This window comes from Monodelphis domestica, chromosome 3 (assembly GCF_027887165.1).
Source record: "Monodelphis domestica isolate mMonDom1 chromosome 3, mMonDom1.pri, whole genome shotgun sequence".
NCBI lineage: Eukaryota > Metazoa > Chordata > Mammalia > Didelphimorphia > Didelphidae > Monodelphis > Monodelphis domestica.
In genome coordinates, this window is record NC_077229.1 from 533944814 (window position 1) to 533961905 (window position 17092).

A 17092-nucleotide genomic window follows, 5' to 3' on the forward strand; every position below is an offset into this window, starting at 1 on the left:
GTTGCTGTTGTTTCACAGGACCCTGCTCCCTGCGTGGGAAAGGGCTGCAGCTTCCCGGAGCCTTGGTCTCTGCGCTCCTACCCCTTAGGTCCAAGTGATCTCGGGTTCTGGCTTTTGAGGGGGGCCGTACCTTTTGATCCAGGTCCAGGTCCAGGAGGAGGATTCCCAGGGTATATGCTGTTGATCGTTTTGAATTTCGGCGCCTTAGGAGCTTATAGTTTGAGATCGGTCGGGAAGGGTTTTCCGGAGATCTGAACTTTAGCTTTCTCTAAGCCACCATCTTGACCTGAAGTCCCCTTTGATTATGTTTTTTAAAAAATTATGCAGTCTGAGGTAAAAACAAAATAGAATTAGAGAAACTTGTAGTGAAACTCATCTATTAAAAAATTAAAATATGCAGAGTATGCCAATAACTCTCTTTTGTCCTTTTGGATTGAGGCATGAATAATGGAAATTACATTGCATTGCTAATATTATTATCATCTGACACAAATCTTTTATAATTTTCATTCAAAAGCAAATAATGTGTAAGAACATTACATTTTCACAAATGAAATACGAATCTTTAATTGCATTGTACAGTACAGGAGATGTAGAATCATGTACTTTGCACTGTAAATTTAACACTGACACTGTTATACACCTAGATTGACTCCAATTTGGTCCCAATTACTGTGAATCAGTAACCCAGTAGAAGTTTCACATGTATTTGGATTCATACATTTTGTAATTTTGAAATTACAATCATATAGAATATGAAAATTTATTGTAGCACAATGGAATTACCCAGTTTAAGTTCAAATAATGCACCTATTCAAGAGATTAATTATTGACCCTAATCAGGGTTTAGCTCAGAATGGCATAATTATTCTCTGTATTCATTGTAGGAATCAGTAAAAAGGAAAAGGAAATGTTTCCTTCGAGATTTAAGTCCTAATTTTAAGTGCCTTTTCATACTAGAATACCTTACCAAGAGAAGGTGGGAAAATATCTCTCTCCAGAAATTATGGAAAGCAATGCAAGGATGTAACTTCTCTTGGATGCTCTAAATTTAATCCTTTTTAGAAACAAAGGGATGAATTAGATAATTATAATACGTGGCTTTCAGATCAAAGATTTTCCCCATGCTACTTTTCTTTATTTCACTATATCCCTTGATTCAGGGGGAAAATCAGTTTTTTTTTTGTTGAACCTTATTTTATTTGGTCATTTCCAAACATTATTCATTGGAGACAAAGATCAGTTTCTTTTCCTCACCCCCCCCACCCCCTATAGCCGATGCGTGATTCCACTAGGTATCACATGTGTTCTTGATTCAAACCCATTTCCATGTTGTTGGTATTTGAATTAAGGTGTTCATTTAGAGTCTCTCCTCAATCATGTCCCCTCAACCCCTGTAGTCAAGCAGTTGCTTTTCCTTGGTGTTTTTACTCCTGCAGTTAGTCCTCTGCTTGTGGATAGTGTTTTTTCTCCTGGATCCCTGCAAATTGTTCAGGGACATTGCATTGACACTAATGGAGAAGTCCATTACATTCAATTGAACCACAGTGTATCAGTCTCTGTGTACAATATTCTTCTGGTTCTGCTCCTCTCACTCTGCATCACTTACTGGAGGTTGTTCCAGTGTCCATGGAATTACTCCACTTTATTATTCCTTTTATCACAATAGTATTCCATCACCAACATATACCATAGTTTGTTCAGCCATTCTCCAATTGAAGGGCATCCCCTCATTTTCCAACTTTTTGCCACCACAAAGAGCACAGTTATGAATATTTTTATACAATTCTTTTTTCCTTATTATCTCTTTGGGGTACAAACCCAGCAGTGCTATGGCTGGATGAAAGGGAAGACAGTCTTTTATCGCCCTTTGGGCATAGTTCCAAATTGCCCTCCAGAATGGTTGGATCAATTCACAACCCCACCAGCAATGAATTAATGTCCCCACTTTGCCATATCCCCTCCAGCATTCATTACTTTCCTTCACTGTCATGTAAGCCAATCTGCTAGGTGTGAGGTGATACCTCAGAATTGTTTTCATTTGCATCTCTCCAATTATCAGCGATTTAGAACACTTTTTCATGTGCTTATTAATAGTTTTGATTTCTTTGGCTGAGAACTGCCTATTCATGTCCATTGCCCATTTATCAGTTGGAGAATGGCTTGATTTTTTGTACAATTGATTTAGCTCTTTGTAAATTTGTGTAATTAAACCTTTGTCAGAGGTTTTTATGAAGATTGTTTCCCAATTTGTTGCTTCTCTTCTGATTTTAGTTACATTGGTTTTGTTAGTACAAAACCGTATTAATTTGATGTAGTCAAAATTATTTATTTTACATTTTGTATCCCTTTCTAAGTCTTCCTTGGTTTTAAAATCTTTCCCTTCCCAAAGGTCTGAAATGTATACTATTCTGTGTTTGCCTAATTTACTTATACTTTGCTTCTTTATGTTCAAGTCATTCACCCATTCTGAATTTATCTTGGTGTAGGGTGTGAGGTTTTGATCCAAACCTAACCTCTCCCACACTGTCCTCCAATTTTCCCAGCAGTTTTTATGAAATAGTGGATTTTTGTCCCCAAAGCCAGGATCTTTGTGTTTATCATATACTGTCTTGCTGAGGCCACTTACCCCAAGTCTATTCCACTGATCCTCCTTTCTGTCTCTTAGCCAGTACCAATTTTTTTTGATGAGCACTGCTTTATAATATAGTGTGAGACCTGGGACTACAAGGCCACCTTCCTTTGTATTTTTTTTTCATTATTTTGCTGGATATCCTTGATCCTTTGTTCTTCCCAATGAACCTTGTTATGTTTTTTTTTCTTTTTTCTTTTTTTTTTTAAAACCCTTACCTTCCGTCTTGGAGTCAATACTGTGTATTGGCTCCAAGGCAGAAGAGTGGTAAGGGCTAGGCAATGGGGGTCAAGTGACTTGCCCAGGGTCATACAGCTAGGAAGTGGCTGAGGCCAGATTTGAACCTAGGACCTCCCATCTCTAGGCCTGGCTCTCAATCCACTGAGCTACCCAGCTGCCCCCTGTTTTCTTTTTCTAAATAAATAAAAAAAATTTTTTTTGGAAGTTCAATGGGTATGACACTAAATAAATAAATAAGTTTGGGTAGGATGTTCATTTTTATTATATTGGCTTGTCCTACCCATGAGCAGTTAATATTTTTCCAATTTCTCAAGTCTAGTTTTAGTTGTGTGGAGAGTGTTTTGTAGTTGTGTTCATATAGTTCCTTTGTTTGTCTCAGGAGATAGTTTCCCAAGTATTTTATTTTGTCTAACGTGATTTTGAATGGCATTTCTCCTTCTAATTCTTGCTGCTGAGATGTGTTGGAAATGTATAGGAATGCTGATGACTTATGCAGGTTTATTTTGTATCCTGCAGCTTTGCTAAAGTTGTTGATTATTTTGACTAGCTTTTTGGTTGAATTTCTAGGATGCTTTAAGTCATCATATCATCCGCAAAGAGTGATAGCTTGGCCTCCTCCTTGCCTATTTTAATACTTCAATTTCTTTTTCTTCTCTAATTGCTACTGCTAGTGTTTCTAGTACAATGTCAAATAGTAGAGGTGATAATGGGCATCCTTGTTTCACTCCTGATCTTATTGGGAATGCATCTAGTTTATCCCCATTGCAGATGATGTTAGCTGATGGTTTTAGATATATACTGTTTATTATGTTTAGGAACGATCCTTCTATTCCTATGCTTTCTAGTGTTTTTAATAGGAATGGGTGTTGTATTTTATCAAAGGCTTTTTCTGCATCTATTGAGATAATCATGTGGTTTTTATTGGTTTGCTTGTTGATGTGGTCAATTATGTGGATGGTTTTCCTAATATTGAACCAGCCCTGCATCCCTGGTATAAATCCTACTTGATCATGGTGGATGACCCTTCTGATCACTTGCTGGAGTCTTTTTGCTAGTATCTTATTTAAGATTTTTGCATCTATATTCATTAGGGAGATTGGTCTATAGTTTTCTTTCTCTGTTTTTGACCTGCCTGGTTTTGGAATCAATACCATGTTTGTGTCATAAAAGGAGTTTGGTAGAACTCCCTCTTTGCTTATTATGTCAAATAGTTTGTATAGTATTGAGATTAGCTGTTCTTTAAATGTTTGATAGAATTCACTTGTGAATTTTTTTCTTAGGGAGTTCTTTGATGACCTGTCGGATTTCTTGTTCCGATATGGGATTATTTAAGAATTCTATTTCTTCTTCTGTTAGTCTAGGTATTTTATATTTTTGTAAATATTCATCCATATCACCTAGATTGGTATGTTTATTGCCATATAATTTGGAAAAGTAGTTTTTAATGATTGCCTTAATTTCCTCTTCATTGGAGGTAATGTCCTACTATTTATCTTTGATGCTGTTAATTTGCTTTTCTTCCCTCCGTTTTCTAATTAGGTTGACTAGTACCTTGTCTATTTTGTTTGTTTTTTCAAAGTACCAGCTTCTAGTGTTATTTATTAGTTCAATAGTTCTATCACTTTTGATTTTATTAATTTCTCTCTTAATTTTTAGGATCTCTAGTTTGGTTTTCTTCTGGGGGTTTTTAATTTGTTCACTTTCAAATTTTTTGATTTTCATTTACAATTCATTGATCTCTGTCCTCCCTAGTTTGTTAATATATTCACTCAGGATATGAATTTTCCTCTGAGTACTGCTTTGGCTGAATCCCATAAGGTTTGAAAGGATGTTTCGCCATTGTCATTTTCCTCGATGAAATTATTAATTGTTCCTATTATTTGTTCTCTAATTAATTGATTTTGGAGTATCATATTATTTAATTTCCAATTAATTTTTTATTTGGCTCTCCATGTACCCTTCCTGATCATTATTTTTATTGCCTTATGATTTGAAAAGGCTGCATTTATTATTTCTGCTTTTCTGCATTTGTATGCCATGTTTCTGTGACCTAGTGTGTGGCCAATCTTTGTGAATGTGCCATGTGGTGCTGAGAAGAAGGTGTATTCCTCTTTATCCCTATTTATTTTTCTCCATCTGTCTATTAACTCAAATTTCTCTAAGATTTCATTCACTCCTTTTACCTCTTTCTTATTTATTTTTTTATTTGATTCATCTAAATTTGATAGTGGTTGGTTTAGATCTCCCACTAATATGGTTTTACTGTCTATTTCCTCCTTCAATTTTCCTAGTTTCTCCATTAGAAATTTGGGTGCTATACCATTTGGTGCATACATGTTGATCAGTGATATTTCCTCATTATCTATATCCTCTTTTAAAAAAAAAAAAATATATATATATATATATATATATATATATATATATATATATATATATTTACCTTGCCTATCCCTTTTAATCTGGTCCATTTTTGCTTTGGCTTTGTCAGATATCATGATTGCAACTCCTGCCTTCTTTCTATCAGTTGAGGTCCAGAAGGTCTTACTCTAATCTTTAATTCTGACCTTGTGAGTGTCTACCCGCCTCATGTGTGTTTTTTGAAGACAACATATGGTAGGGTTTTGGATTCTAATACATTCTGCTATTCGTCTATGTTTTATGGGTGAGTTTATCCCATTCACTCTCAAAGTTATGATTATCACTTGTGGACTCCCTGACATTTTGATATCCTTCCCTAATTCTGACCTTTCTTCTCTAGCTATAACCTTTTAAGCCAGTGATTTACTTTAAAACAGTCCCCCTAGTCCCCTCCCTTTATATGTTTTGCTTTCTAGTCCCTCCCTTTTTGTTCCCTCCCCTCCCCCCTCTCCTCTCCTTTTTTCTGTTCCCTCCCCTCCTACCCCCCTTGGTTTTCCCTTCTCCCTTACCCTGTTGGATAAGATATATTCAAGATCCCAATGTATCTGGATGCTCTTCCCTCTCAGAGTTTATTTCAGTGAGAGTAAGGTTTAAGCAAAAACTCTCTTCCTCTCCTTCTTATAGGAGAATTCTTCCCTCCCCTTCGCATGTGTATCTTTGTGTGAGAAAGATTATTCTATTTAGTTTTTTTTTCTATTTATTAGAGTATATCTTAGTACCATCAATGATTCCTCCCATTCCCTTTTTTCTTTCTATCCCCCCCTTTCTCCATATCATCTTGATGCCCCAAATTTTCCCTACGCGTGGTTTTTCTTACTACTCTAATCATGGATACAATTTTTGAGAGTTACATTACATTTTCCCCATATATTAATATATATATATATATAATCTGATATAAATGTAGTCCTTATAGAAGAAAGTTTGAATAAAAGAAAAAGATATCATTTTTCTCCTTTTCCTTTTCCTTCATATTTACCTTTTAAAGGTCTTGATGTTCGTATTTGGATGTCAGACTTTCCTCAGAGCTCTGGTCTTTTCTTTACAAATACTTGAAAATCTTGTATTTTATTGAATGCCCATACTTTCCCCTGGAAGTATATAGTCAGTTTTGATGGATAGCTGATTCTTGGTTGAAGACCCAGCTCTCTTGCTTTTCTGAATATCATGTTCCGTGCCTTATGGTCGTTCAGAAGGGAAATTGCTAGGTCCTGTGTGACCCTGATTGGCGTTCATTTATATATAAATTGTCTTTTTCTGGCTTCTTGTAAGATTTTTTCTTTTGCTTGGAAGCTTTGGGATTTGGCAATTACATTCCTGGGAGTTGTCTTTTGGGGATTTAGTGTAGAGGGTGTTCTGTGAACTCTTTCAATGCATATTTTGTCCCCTTGTTCTTGAATCTCTAGGCAGTTTTCTTTGATGATATCATGTATTATGATATCAAGATTATTCTTTATTTCTGCCTTTTCTGGTAGACCGATGATTCTCAGATTGTCTCTCCTTCCTCTGTTTTCCAGGTCTGTCACCTTGTCATTGAGATATTTTATGTTATCTTCTAATCCTTTAGTCTTTTGACTTAGCTTTATTAGTTCTTGCTCTTTTGCAAGATCATTATCTTCCAGTTGCCTGATTCTGACCTTTAAAGGCTGGGTTTCCTTTTCAGTTTGGTCTGACCTGTTTTTTGAGGCTTTGAGCTGTTTTTGCATTTGCATATTTTGGTCCCTCAGATTGCTGAGTTCCTTTTGCATTGTTTCCCATTTTTCCTGCCAGAAGGCTTCCATCTTTTTGATAATTTCCAATTTAAAATCTTCAAGAGCTTGTGGAGAATTTCCATTTTTTTGGGAAGGTATTGGAGCATTTGTTTGTATTTTCTCTTCTATCTCCTCTGTCTTTTGTATTTTTGCTCCATAAAATGTGTCCAAAGTCACCCCCTTCTTCTTGCTTTTCTTGGTGTTTGGAGGCTGTTGCACCTCTGCACTTTTTTGCCATCTCTATGGTTTTTTCTCCCCTTTCCAGTTAGAAATCTGAGTGAGGAGCATTGGCTCTCAGTGTATCTGTCTGATGATCGGAGGCTTTAGCCCCAGGCAAATTGTCCATTCTCCTCAGCTGTGCTGTCTTCCCGGGGAAGCCCAGGGTTTGTCCTCCCCTGCCTGCCGGTGTTTTGGGTGTTACTGCTCTCAGTTTTCTCCAGTTGCTTCTCTGCTGCCATACTTCCATGCTCTGAGCCTGGCACAGCACTGTTCACAAGGTACCCCAGTGCCTTTTCCCACCCCGAGGTTCCTGTCCTTTTGGAGGCCCTGCACTCTAGGGGACTAGGGCTCCTGGTATCCCTGAGCTCTGAGGGTTCCTGATGGGATTATGTTCAACTGGGTTGGTCTGGATGTGCCCTGAGGCAAAAACCTCTGGTGTGACTCTGATGGAAGGACCCAGCCAAGGGGCTTCAGGCTCCCCCAGTCTCTCTCAGGCTGCTTCCCTGTCATCTGTGTTGGATGCCCTGGGTCTGGCCCAGATTGCTTTCAAGGTATGCCCTTCAGAATATCACCTTTCCCGGCCCTGAGGTTCCTCTTCTTTCAGAAGACCTGCACTCTAAGGGGGAAGGGGTCCTGGCCTCCTTGAGCTCTGAGGACTCCTGATGGGATTAGGTTCAGCTGGGTTGGTCTGGATGTGCCCTGAGGCAAAAACCTCTGGTGAGACTCCGATGGAAGGACCCAGCCAAGGGACTACAGGCTCCCCCCTTCTCTCTTAGGCTGCTTCCCTGCCATCTGTATTGGACTTCCCAAGACTAGCCCAGGTTGCTTTCAAGGTGAGCCCTTCAGAATAGCACCTTTGCGGGCCCTGAGGTTCCCGCTGCTACTGGAGGCTCAGCACTCTGGGTTGGGGGGGAGGGGTCCTGGGACCTTCCTTCTGCCTTCTCCTTAGACCCGAGTGTTCAGGCAAATGATGTCCAAGTATAAATGAACAGGGATATGGAAATGCAGAAATAGGTAATTATTCTATGTATCCTTAGGAAAAAAAAAATGTGTACCTGTTCACTATTACCCTCCCAACTTGAAAAGGTCCTAAAATTTCCTCCAATTACAGATTAGATTACCAAAACAAAAACAACACCATAAAGAAATCAGCTTACCTAATTTTATATCATTGTTAATTGTTTTCTCTTAATTAATTTATCTTACTGATTGTTTTTAGTATATAAAAAAGGGAAGTATATTGATTTATTAAGCAATTCATGCTAATTGTCTAAGAAATAGGGACCAGATCCATTCCTCAGCTTTGGCACGAATTGCTTAATAAATCAATATACTTGGAAGCTTGAACCTTTTTTTCCTCAATCATTTCCTCTTTCACCCACCATAAATGTGTAGTTATCACAATTAATATTTATTGTAGTTGGGGCTAGAATAAAGAGTGCTGGCTTGTTTAGTGAGGTTAAACTTGCAGCTCAAATTTGCTCCTAAACAGTATACCGTCCACCATATTTAGTTATAATTATTCAGTCAATTAAATTATTAAAATTTTAAAAAATTATTGAGTCACTTAAATAGCAAGCATCTGTTATATGCCAGGCAATGTGCTAGGTACTAGATATAAAGTGTAAGTCCCAACTATCTAAAGAGAAATTAGAATAAAGAGGAAATTGGCTTGCTTATGATCAGGCTGAAACTGTATGTTACCTTGGATTATTAATGTTTATTCACTGCTATAGGATACTGTGTTCTATGTTATACATTTGATAATATAATTTTTCTTTGACAATGCTTATGTCTAGATTTTCTTTAAATCACATATTTATGATTTTATATAAAGGTAGGTATTCCAAGAGTGGTTGTTGTTTGGTTGTTTCAGTTTTGTCCAATGTTTTGTGACCATGTTTAGAGTTTTCATGGCAAAGATACTGGAATGGTTTGTCATTTTCTTTTCCAGCTCATTTTACAAATGAGGGAACTGAAGCAAACAGGGTTAATAAGTCTCATGACCATATAACTAGTAAGTGTCTAAGGCTTGATTTGAACTCACTTCATCTTGACCTCAGGCCTGGCATTCTAACCACTCTGCCTCTTAGCTGCCCCGCTTCCAAAAGTGGTGACTCAAATTCAATAAAAAATATAATCCAGTAAGTACCAATTTAATATATTACACTAGCCACCAAGAGGAGAGTAGGGCTCATATCCTCATGCAGCTTACATTGTACTGGAAGATGTATAAATAAAATATGTAATATTATGTAATCAATACATTTATTAACTTAATTAATTAATTAATATTAAAAATTACTTTCTGCCAGGCAGTTTGCTAAGAACTGTGGTTACAAAAAGAGGTAAAGGTAGTCTCTGCTCTTAAGGAACTCCTAATTGAAATATAATAATAATATCATATAATAATATAATAATCCAATAGAGAGTTGCAAAACAAAGTTCAAAATGAACTCCAAAGGAGGAAACATTATTATTAAGTATTGGAAGAGGGGCAGGGATTAGGAAATGCATTTAAATTATACCTAGTAGCTGCTAGCATGCAGCAGCGGCCACACCCCGGGCAACGGCTTCGGCAGGCCGGCTAAACCTTATGAGGGTAGCCCATCGACCCCTGGTGAACTAAGGCTTTGCTCACTCAGCATGTGAAGACTGCTTCAGCTGAACAGATGGAAGAAACCAATAAGGTTCAACGGCTGAGAGGGCGATGCAGCAAAGCACTGTGGAGTGCTTAGGGCGTGTTGGAGCACAAAGGACAACAGGGTCATCCAATGCAGCTGAGGAAGTCTCCAGGTGTAACGATTTATCGTGCCAATGGACCCAGGCTTCCAATGCCGAGAAAGTGGGACTGTCTCTGTGCATTGACTTTTCCATTTAAATCTCCTTCACGCACAAGTGTTTTTGTACACACTCATCTACATCATAGATGAAAAAGCACAAAGACAATCGTCATCCTTGGTTACCGAGACACTACTACTAAAGGATGAGAAGATGATAATCTGAAAATGGAGAATGATCTAGGGAAATGTTCAGCATTCTATCCACAGCACCAACTAGCTGTCCTGTTTCATTGTGTCTTGATTTCTCATGGTATCATTAGCTTCCATTTGCCTAATTCTAATATTTAAGGAATCATTTTCTTCAGTGAGATTTTGTACCTGTTTTTCCTCTTGGCCAATTCTTCTTTTTAAAGAGTTCTTTTCTTCAGTAAATTTTTGCATCTCTTTTACCATTAGGCCAATTCTATTTTTTTTAAGTATTATATTCTTCAAGGGTTTTTTGTGCCTCTAAGATGTCAATTCTCTTTTTAGAATTTTCTTGCATCCCTCTCATTTTCATTCAATTTTTTTCATGACATTCTTATTTGTTTAACTCTTTAGGAATTCTTGTTGGGCTTAGGTCCAATTAACATTTTTCTTTGAGGCTTTGATTGTAGTTGTTTTCATATTATTATCTTCTGCATCTGTGGCTTGGCCTTCCCTGCTACCATAGCAGCCTTTTATAGTCAAATTATTTTTATTGTTTATTCATTTTTTCCAACCTATTTCTTGCCTTTAAACTTTATGTTAAAGTTGGGCTTTGCTGACTCATGTTGGGAGGCACTTTCAGCTCTTTTCAGAGCTAATTTGGGAATGGGGAATCTGCAAGTTTTCAGTGCTTCCAAAGTGATGTGTTCCGGAGAGGGGTATCATCACTGCCATCCTGGCCTGTGATCTGGTCTTTACCTAGAAGGGGCCCTTGTTCCTCTGTATCTACAATTGCTAGCTTTACCCTTGGCCTATGAACAGAACTATGAACAGGCCCCTTGCTCTTCTTTAACCACTGGCACTCCTCTCTGCCATGGAATTGTAAGCAGGACCACTGCCCCCTTTATATGATCCCAAGCACTCTTCTCCCTAGAACCTGAAACCTAGAACTGCTTATGGATAATAGAGTTGTTAATCAGCATCAGCTACACCCAGTACTAGTGAAGTATCTCCTATAATCTCTTACTGATCATTTGCCTGATCCCATTAGTATCTCTAAGCTGAGATCTCACAAAGCTGGTGCTGCAGCTGCCTCCAGAGCTCACTGGCACAATGTGCACTCAAGTGTCACAGACTTTTCCTGCTGACCTTCTAAATTGTCTTAGGCTGGGAAAATGTCTTATTCTGACCTTTTATTTTCTCTGTCACACCAAAATTTTATTTGAGGAGTTATTTTAAAATCCATTGGAGGGGAATTTTGGGAGAGCTCAGCTGAATTGCTGCCTATACCATCTTGACTCAGCCTCTCAATGTTTTTCTAAAGATTTTCAACTCCTATCTAATAGACTGACCCTTTTCTTTAATGACCTAATCTTGAGCTTTATCAACATTCCCTGTATCTAAAAAGAACCCAACAAGTTTATTTGCTCTGTTAATTTGTTTTCTAGCAATGTCACTGCTGGTTTGTTCATATGTAAATACTTTTTGGCTTTGTTTTTTTTTATTGTAGGCTTATGATTAGAATTTCAGCTGTTCATTGTGCTATGACAGATGGGAAATCTAAACATTTAAACTGTAATTCAGTGACATGAACCTTTATTCCCCTTTGTTTCTTTCATGTTTCTTACCTTCTTTGGCAGTTTTCTTTTTTATTTTCATTTCATCTGATAAAAATAGAGATCAATCCCAATAAACTATCACAACAATTTCCACAAATCTTTTAAAAGATTCATTAGATCTGTTGGCCAAGAACTTAGTTATGTGTGAGCACTCAATTCAGAGTCAGAAAGACCTGAGTTTGAGTCTTACTTCTACTACTTAGTGTCTGTGAGACCTTTGGCATAGACTCTGACTCTTCAAAACTTCAATTTCCTTATCAGTAAATTAAGGGACTTGGCTTAGGTAATCTTGAATGCCCTTTGTATCTCCAAATACTATGATCTCTTGTGTACAAAGTATATGAAAAGGAAATCTATTTTGAATAATTAGCTGATATTTTGATACATGATTGTGATTCATTTACCAGCCCCCCCAAAGATATTATGTAATGAAATCAGAACTACAAATATTCCTCTGTGAGTGTAATTATGGTATTTCCTTTTACCCCAAGAAAGGAGTGCCCCTTTGTCCTGTCCATCTTATAAAACATTTGGAAGAATGGGGCATTCCTTCTTTATGAATGGAGAGATTCTATTCACCTAAGCTTCAGGAAATCAGGTATAATTGTAGTTCCTTCTAACCACAGTACAAAAATTGGGAGACCTTTTGTGAAGTAAGGAGGAAAGGGGTTAGGGGACATAAATAAAGTGATACCTGGTAGGAGTAGACACAAATAAACTACATTCAGCTCCTTGCCTAAGCTTGCAACTGGGAAGTTGCAAAACTGGGAAGTAATCAATTAACTAAAAATTTATTAAGAGGCTACCATGTGCTAGACACAGTGCTAGTAGCTAGTTATAGAAAAACTCAAACTATCTCAACTCTCAAATAGCTTATTATCCAAATGGAGAGATAACAAATACATATGTAAGTATATAGAGAATAAATACAAAGTAATTAGAGAGGGGTACAACCTTAACAGTTGGGTAGAATCAGGAAAGACACTGTATAAAAAGAAGTACTTGAACTGCATTTTGAAGGAGGATTCTATGAAGGACTAAGTATCTTCATTGTTAAAATCAGGAGATAGCTAAATCCAATTTTCACAGTCAGAGGTCAGATTTGAACCCAGGACCTTTTGTCTCTAGACCTGACTCTCAATCTGCTAAGTCACCTACCTAGCTACCTCCAATAATGAACTCTTCTTAATAAATGTATGTTGGTTGATTGATGGAATCTATTGCCATTCTGGATCAGTGGACCCAACTTTATTTACCTATAAGATTCTTTCCAACATATACCTCCACAAGAAAATTTGATAAATTTCCTCAAAAGAGACAGAAATTCATATAAGTAGAGTTGTGTCTAGAATTTCATGATCTGTAGTAATGACTCTAGAGTACATGCAAAGTCTCTACTTTGCATTACTGAATCACAATTCAAATAGTTATCCAATAGAGGAGAAAAAAGGGTTTTGTTAAAGAGATGCTAAAACAAATCTAAAACAAATTGAGGCATATATATATATATATATATATATATATATATATATATATATATCAGACAAGCTTCATTTACCTTCTCCCCTAGGCTAGCACTTACCAATATCCTAGCCATTTCTAAAGAGAATACGGACAAGGATCAGTTTAGTCCAGGCTTCAGGAAATTTTCACATCCATCTCTTATGCAATAATGCAGTAAATCAATCCTTTCTACTGGATATTAGTGGTTTCCTATCCTTCAGTGAGAACATCAGTTCGAGATAGGACTATGGGCATCATCTCTGGTGGGGGGCCACTCTCTTCTTTAAGGTGGCCTTGATACAAATGTTGAAGATGGGCCAGCTCTCTCTCAGGTGGCTTCTGCAACGTGTATCATGGTTATCAGGCATCTAGGGCAGGAGCCATATATATATATGAATACATACAACCAGTCCATGAAACCATCACTACAGCAAAGGAAGTAGGGCTATCACTCCTTTTTTTTCCACTTGTAACCATCAGGTAATTTGAGAAATAATTTTAAGGTTCTCTTTTATAATGATTATATTGTGGTTTTCTCCTATATAGTGATTTTCATATATAAAAAGGTAAAAATTATAAGATTCTTGGCAGAAGGCTCTTAGCTTAATGGAAGAAACTTTCTAATTTATCGTGTTAGTGTATTAAAATATTCCAATGTCCCATCTTACTTGAAAGTAAAAATAAAATCTCTCTTGAATCACTGTGGACCCTGCACTCCTCATAATAATGTCCATCAAATATGTGATTGTTGACATTTTCAAATGCTGGATTCTTTTAAGAATAATGATAAAACAGCCCAAATCAGATAATATCAAAGAAAGTTAGTTTAAAATATTAGATGTGCAAATGTACTTTAGTATGGCCACTAGTATTTATGACTCTCTCCTCTTCCACTTCAAGTAGGATATTCCAGAGCCATGACTAGAGAGGGTCAATGATGCCAGGATAATACATTTAGAGGATATTGCCAATACTTGTAGTTTTTCAGCACCAGAGAAGCAACAGAGCTTAGGACCTAGTGGAAATAGGAACCTATCACCTGATTTCATGCTAGCATGAATCCCTTCCCCTAGTCTTTGCTCCCCTTGGAACACCAGTGTCCTGGGGCCTCTGTTTCATCAGTCCTCTCCCGCCAGAGAACAACATCCCACCTCCTGTACTAAAACTATTTTTCATGTAGTGTGTCTTGCCAAGTTTCATGGTGTTTGTCACAGGCTGAAAAGTTCTTAATGATGGCTCTTGAAGTATCTGGTATAGATGTAGCTGCTGCCACTGATTCTTCCTTTTCTTTCTTTTGAGGTGATGAGGTCTTGTCGAAGTTTGGGAGAGAATTTTTCCTTTCTTTGGAGCAATCTCTCAGAGACTGTGGAGAGCAACGAGATAAAGCAGCAAGAGAGATGGAAGTCTTAAGAATTGAGTTGGAGCAAGCTATAACAGAACTCCAGGTGTTCAAAAAGGAACGTAAAGAGAAAGGAATGGAGCACAATTTGAGGTTTTCAAAGTGGAAAGGGGAAGGTGGAGAAACATTAGGGACAGAAGACATGCCAACCCAATTGTCCATATCCCAGTTTGCCTCTCACAAACAGAAACTGGACATTAATTCGGTTTGTTCAAGTAAAACTTCCTCCTTGCTGGTTCAGGAAGAAACTATTGAAAGGGCCCCCAGCCGACACCGAGGGAAGAACTCCAAGGTTAAAGGTATAAAATCCACCAGATTACCTTCATAAGATTAGTCAGGCATCCCCATTTGGTCATTCCTATTGTATGTCTTTTGATATTCATCCTAGGTGCTGGTAAACCTCACACGCCAAAATGGATTCCAAGTCTAAAAAGTTACATTGAAGGGTAAGATTTTCTGTAGATAAATCCTAAAAAATTGAAATATGAGTGGTACAAAATCCTAATGATTATTTTTCTTTAATTTTTCATTTTTGTAATTTCAGCATGTGATCCTACGTCCAGTTCTATGAATGTCAGTCTGCGATTTAACTCCTCATTGTTTCCTTTGTTGGCTTCATGAACCCAGGTTTCTTAGATTTCAACCATCTGGCTGATTTAATGACTGAAAAAGAATCACCTTCAACTTTGAATGCTGCTGGAAATGATAAAATATTGCTCATCCTTGCATGAAAGTAATAACAAAAATGCACTAAAAATGTTTACATGGAACAGATGCTTTGAAAAGTGCCTGCTTGTGTTAAGTAAGGTTAAAGAAAATTTACTAAAAGGAGTTTATAGAATGTGCCGAATTTGCTTTTCAACAAGATATTTTCATTTCCAGAATCTCTTTGGATATTAAGGATGTTCAAATTTTAAAGTTGATGTTTTGTTAACAAACAAATAAAGTTGAAATTTAAGGATGTTTTCTAGTCTTTATTTTTTAAAAATCAAGTTAGTTTTCTCTCTTTTTTTATTGAAACCAGAAGACAGAAAGATGTTAGTCTTTTCTAAGAATTCAAATTATGAGTTTCTAAGAATTTAAATGTGTGTATTTGCTAGCATGCCAGTCTTGTCTTTTGCCAAAGGCAATAATTATATCTGGAATAATTAAGAGCATACATGTGGTTAGTTTGTTAGCTATTCCATAAAGATGCAGTTTAAACAACCACCACAGCAGCATTGTTTGCCCATTTGTCTCATTCTTTTTCAACTTGTTAAAGGACGATAGCTGGCCCAATATACTGATTTTCTTTCTTCTTAAAAAGACCCCATACAGGTATCAGAATCAGAGGTTTAAGACGTGGAAAGCACCGTAGCAATCATCTATTCCAAAACTAGGAAAATGCAGTTGTAGATAGAAAATGGCCCAAAGCAAATTGGGAGCAGAGATGAGACTAGATGCGGGTCTCTGGACTCTACCGTCTGTCACACTGCCCTCTCATTCTGTCCTGGGATTTGAGATGGTCCGTGATGACAGAAACGCTATCTGCTGGTATTTACCTTAGCAAAGCTGTAAGGGAGGCGGGACAATTCCGGTTTCCAGGCAGCGAAAGATTAGCCTCGGGGCCTCGGAACTGACAGGGTCGGCTCCATCCCGGATATTTTGATGTGCCTTTGCCCTGCTGGACCGCACATCGCTCTCCTTCCCACCTGTTCCCTTCCTGGGACTTTCTACATTGTTCTCCCTGTATCTCTGAAGGGAAACAATGGCCATGGCTGTGTCCTCCCTGCTTCCTCCTGGGCAGGGTCTGCCAGCTGCACAGAGGAGGTGCGGACCACCTGGAGACCAGATCACCCCTGCATCAGTGTGATTGCCTCTAACCGCAGGGGGCTCTGCGCAAAATCCCCAAGCGTCTCCACTCTACAGGCCTTCCCTTCCTAGCCATGCCAGGCTTCCTTCTCCCGTAACAGCCTCTTACCCAAGGGATACAAATGGATTTATCCAGCGCTCTAGAAACTTGGAACAGTGTTTCATCTCCTTTTCCCCTTTTTTCCTTGTCCTTCTAATCCGTGGCCATGATATGATATTTACCATGATTTGCATAGATTAGTTTTGCTTGCCCCTTACAAGCTAGCATTCTAATGTCCCAGAGTCTCCAGCAGATGGCATTGGTGTCTTAGTCAATAAAAAATACAAATGCCATCTTAGATTTACAAAACACTTTTCCTCACCAAGCACATTGAGGTAAGTAGAACAAACTATTGTACCTATTTTGCTGATGAGAAAACTGAGGCTTAGTAAAGTTAAATGACTTGCGGGTCACTCAACAAGGAAGGAAGTATAAAAGCTGATACTCAAAG

The 17092-nt window shown here is 37.7% G+C and overlaps 1 protein-coding gene across 10 annotated transcripts in view; it reads left to right on the top strand.

Annotated features, from left to right (window-relative positions):
- LOC103103181 (uncharacterized) overlaps positions 1–15711 on the top strand; it is a 275130-nt gene extending 259419 nt beyond the window's left edge. For all 10 annotated transcript variants that reach the window (XM_007486577.3, XM_007486573.3, XM_007486581.3 and 7 more), the window contains 3 exons: positions 14651–15049; positions 15139–15196; positions 15295–15711. In XM_007486577.3, coding sequence (XP_007486639.2) covers positions 14651–15049; positions 15139–15196; positions 15295–15301 — 464 coding nt within the window. In that variant the 3' untranslated portion in view covers positions 15302–15711. The remainder of the gene's footprint in view (positions 1–14650; positions 15050–15138; positions 15197–15294) is intronic.
- Positions 15712–17092: the final 1381 nt, after the last annotated feature.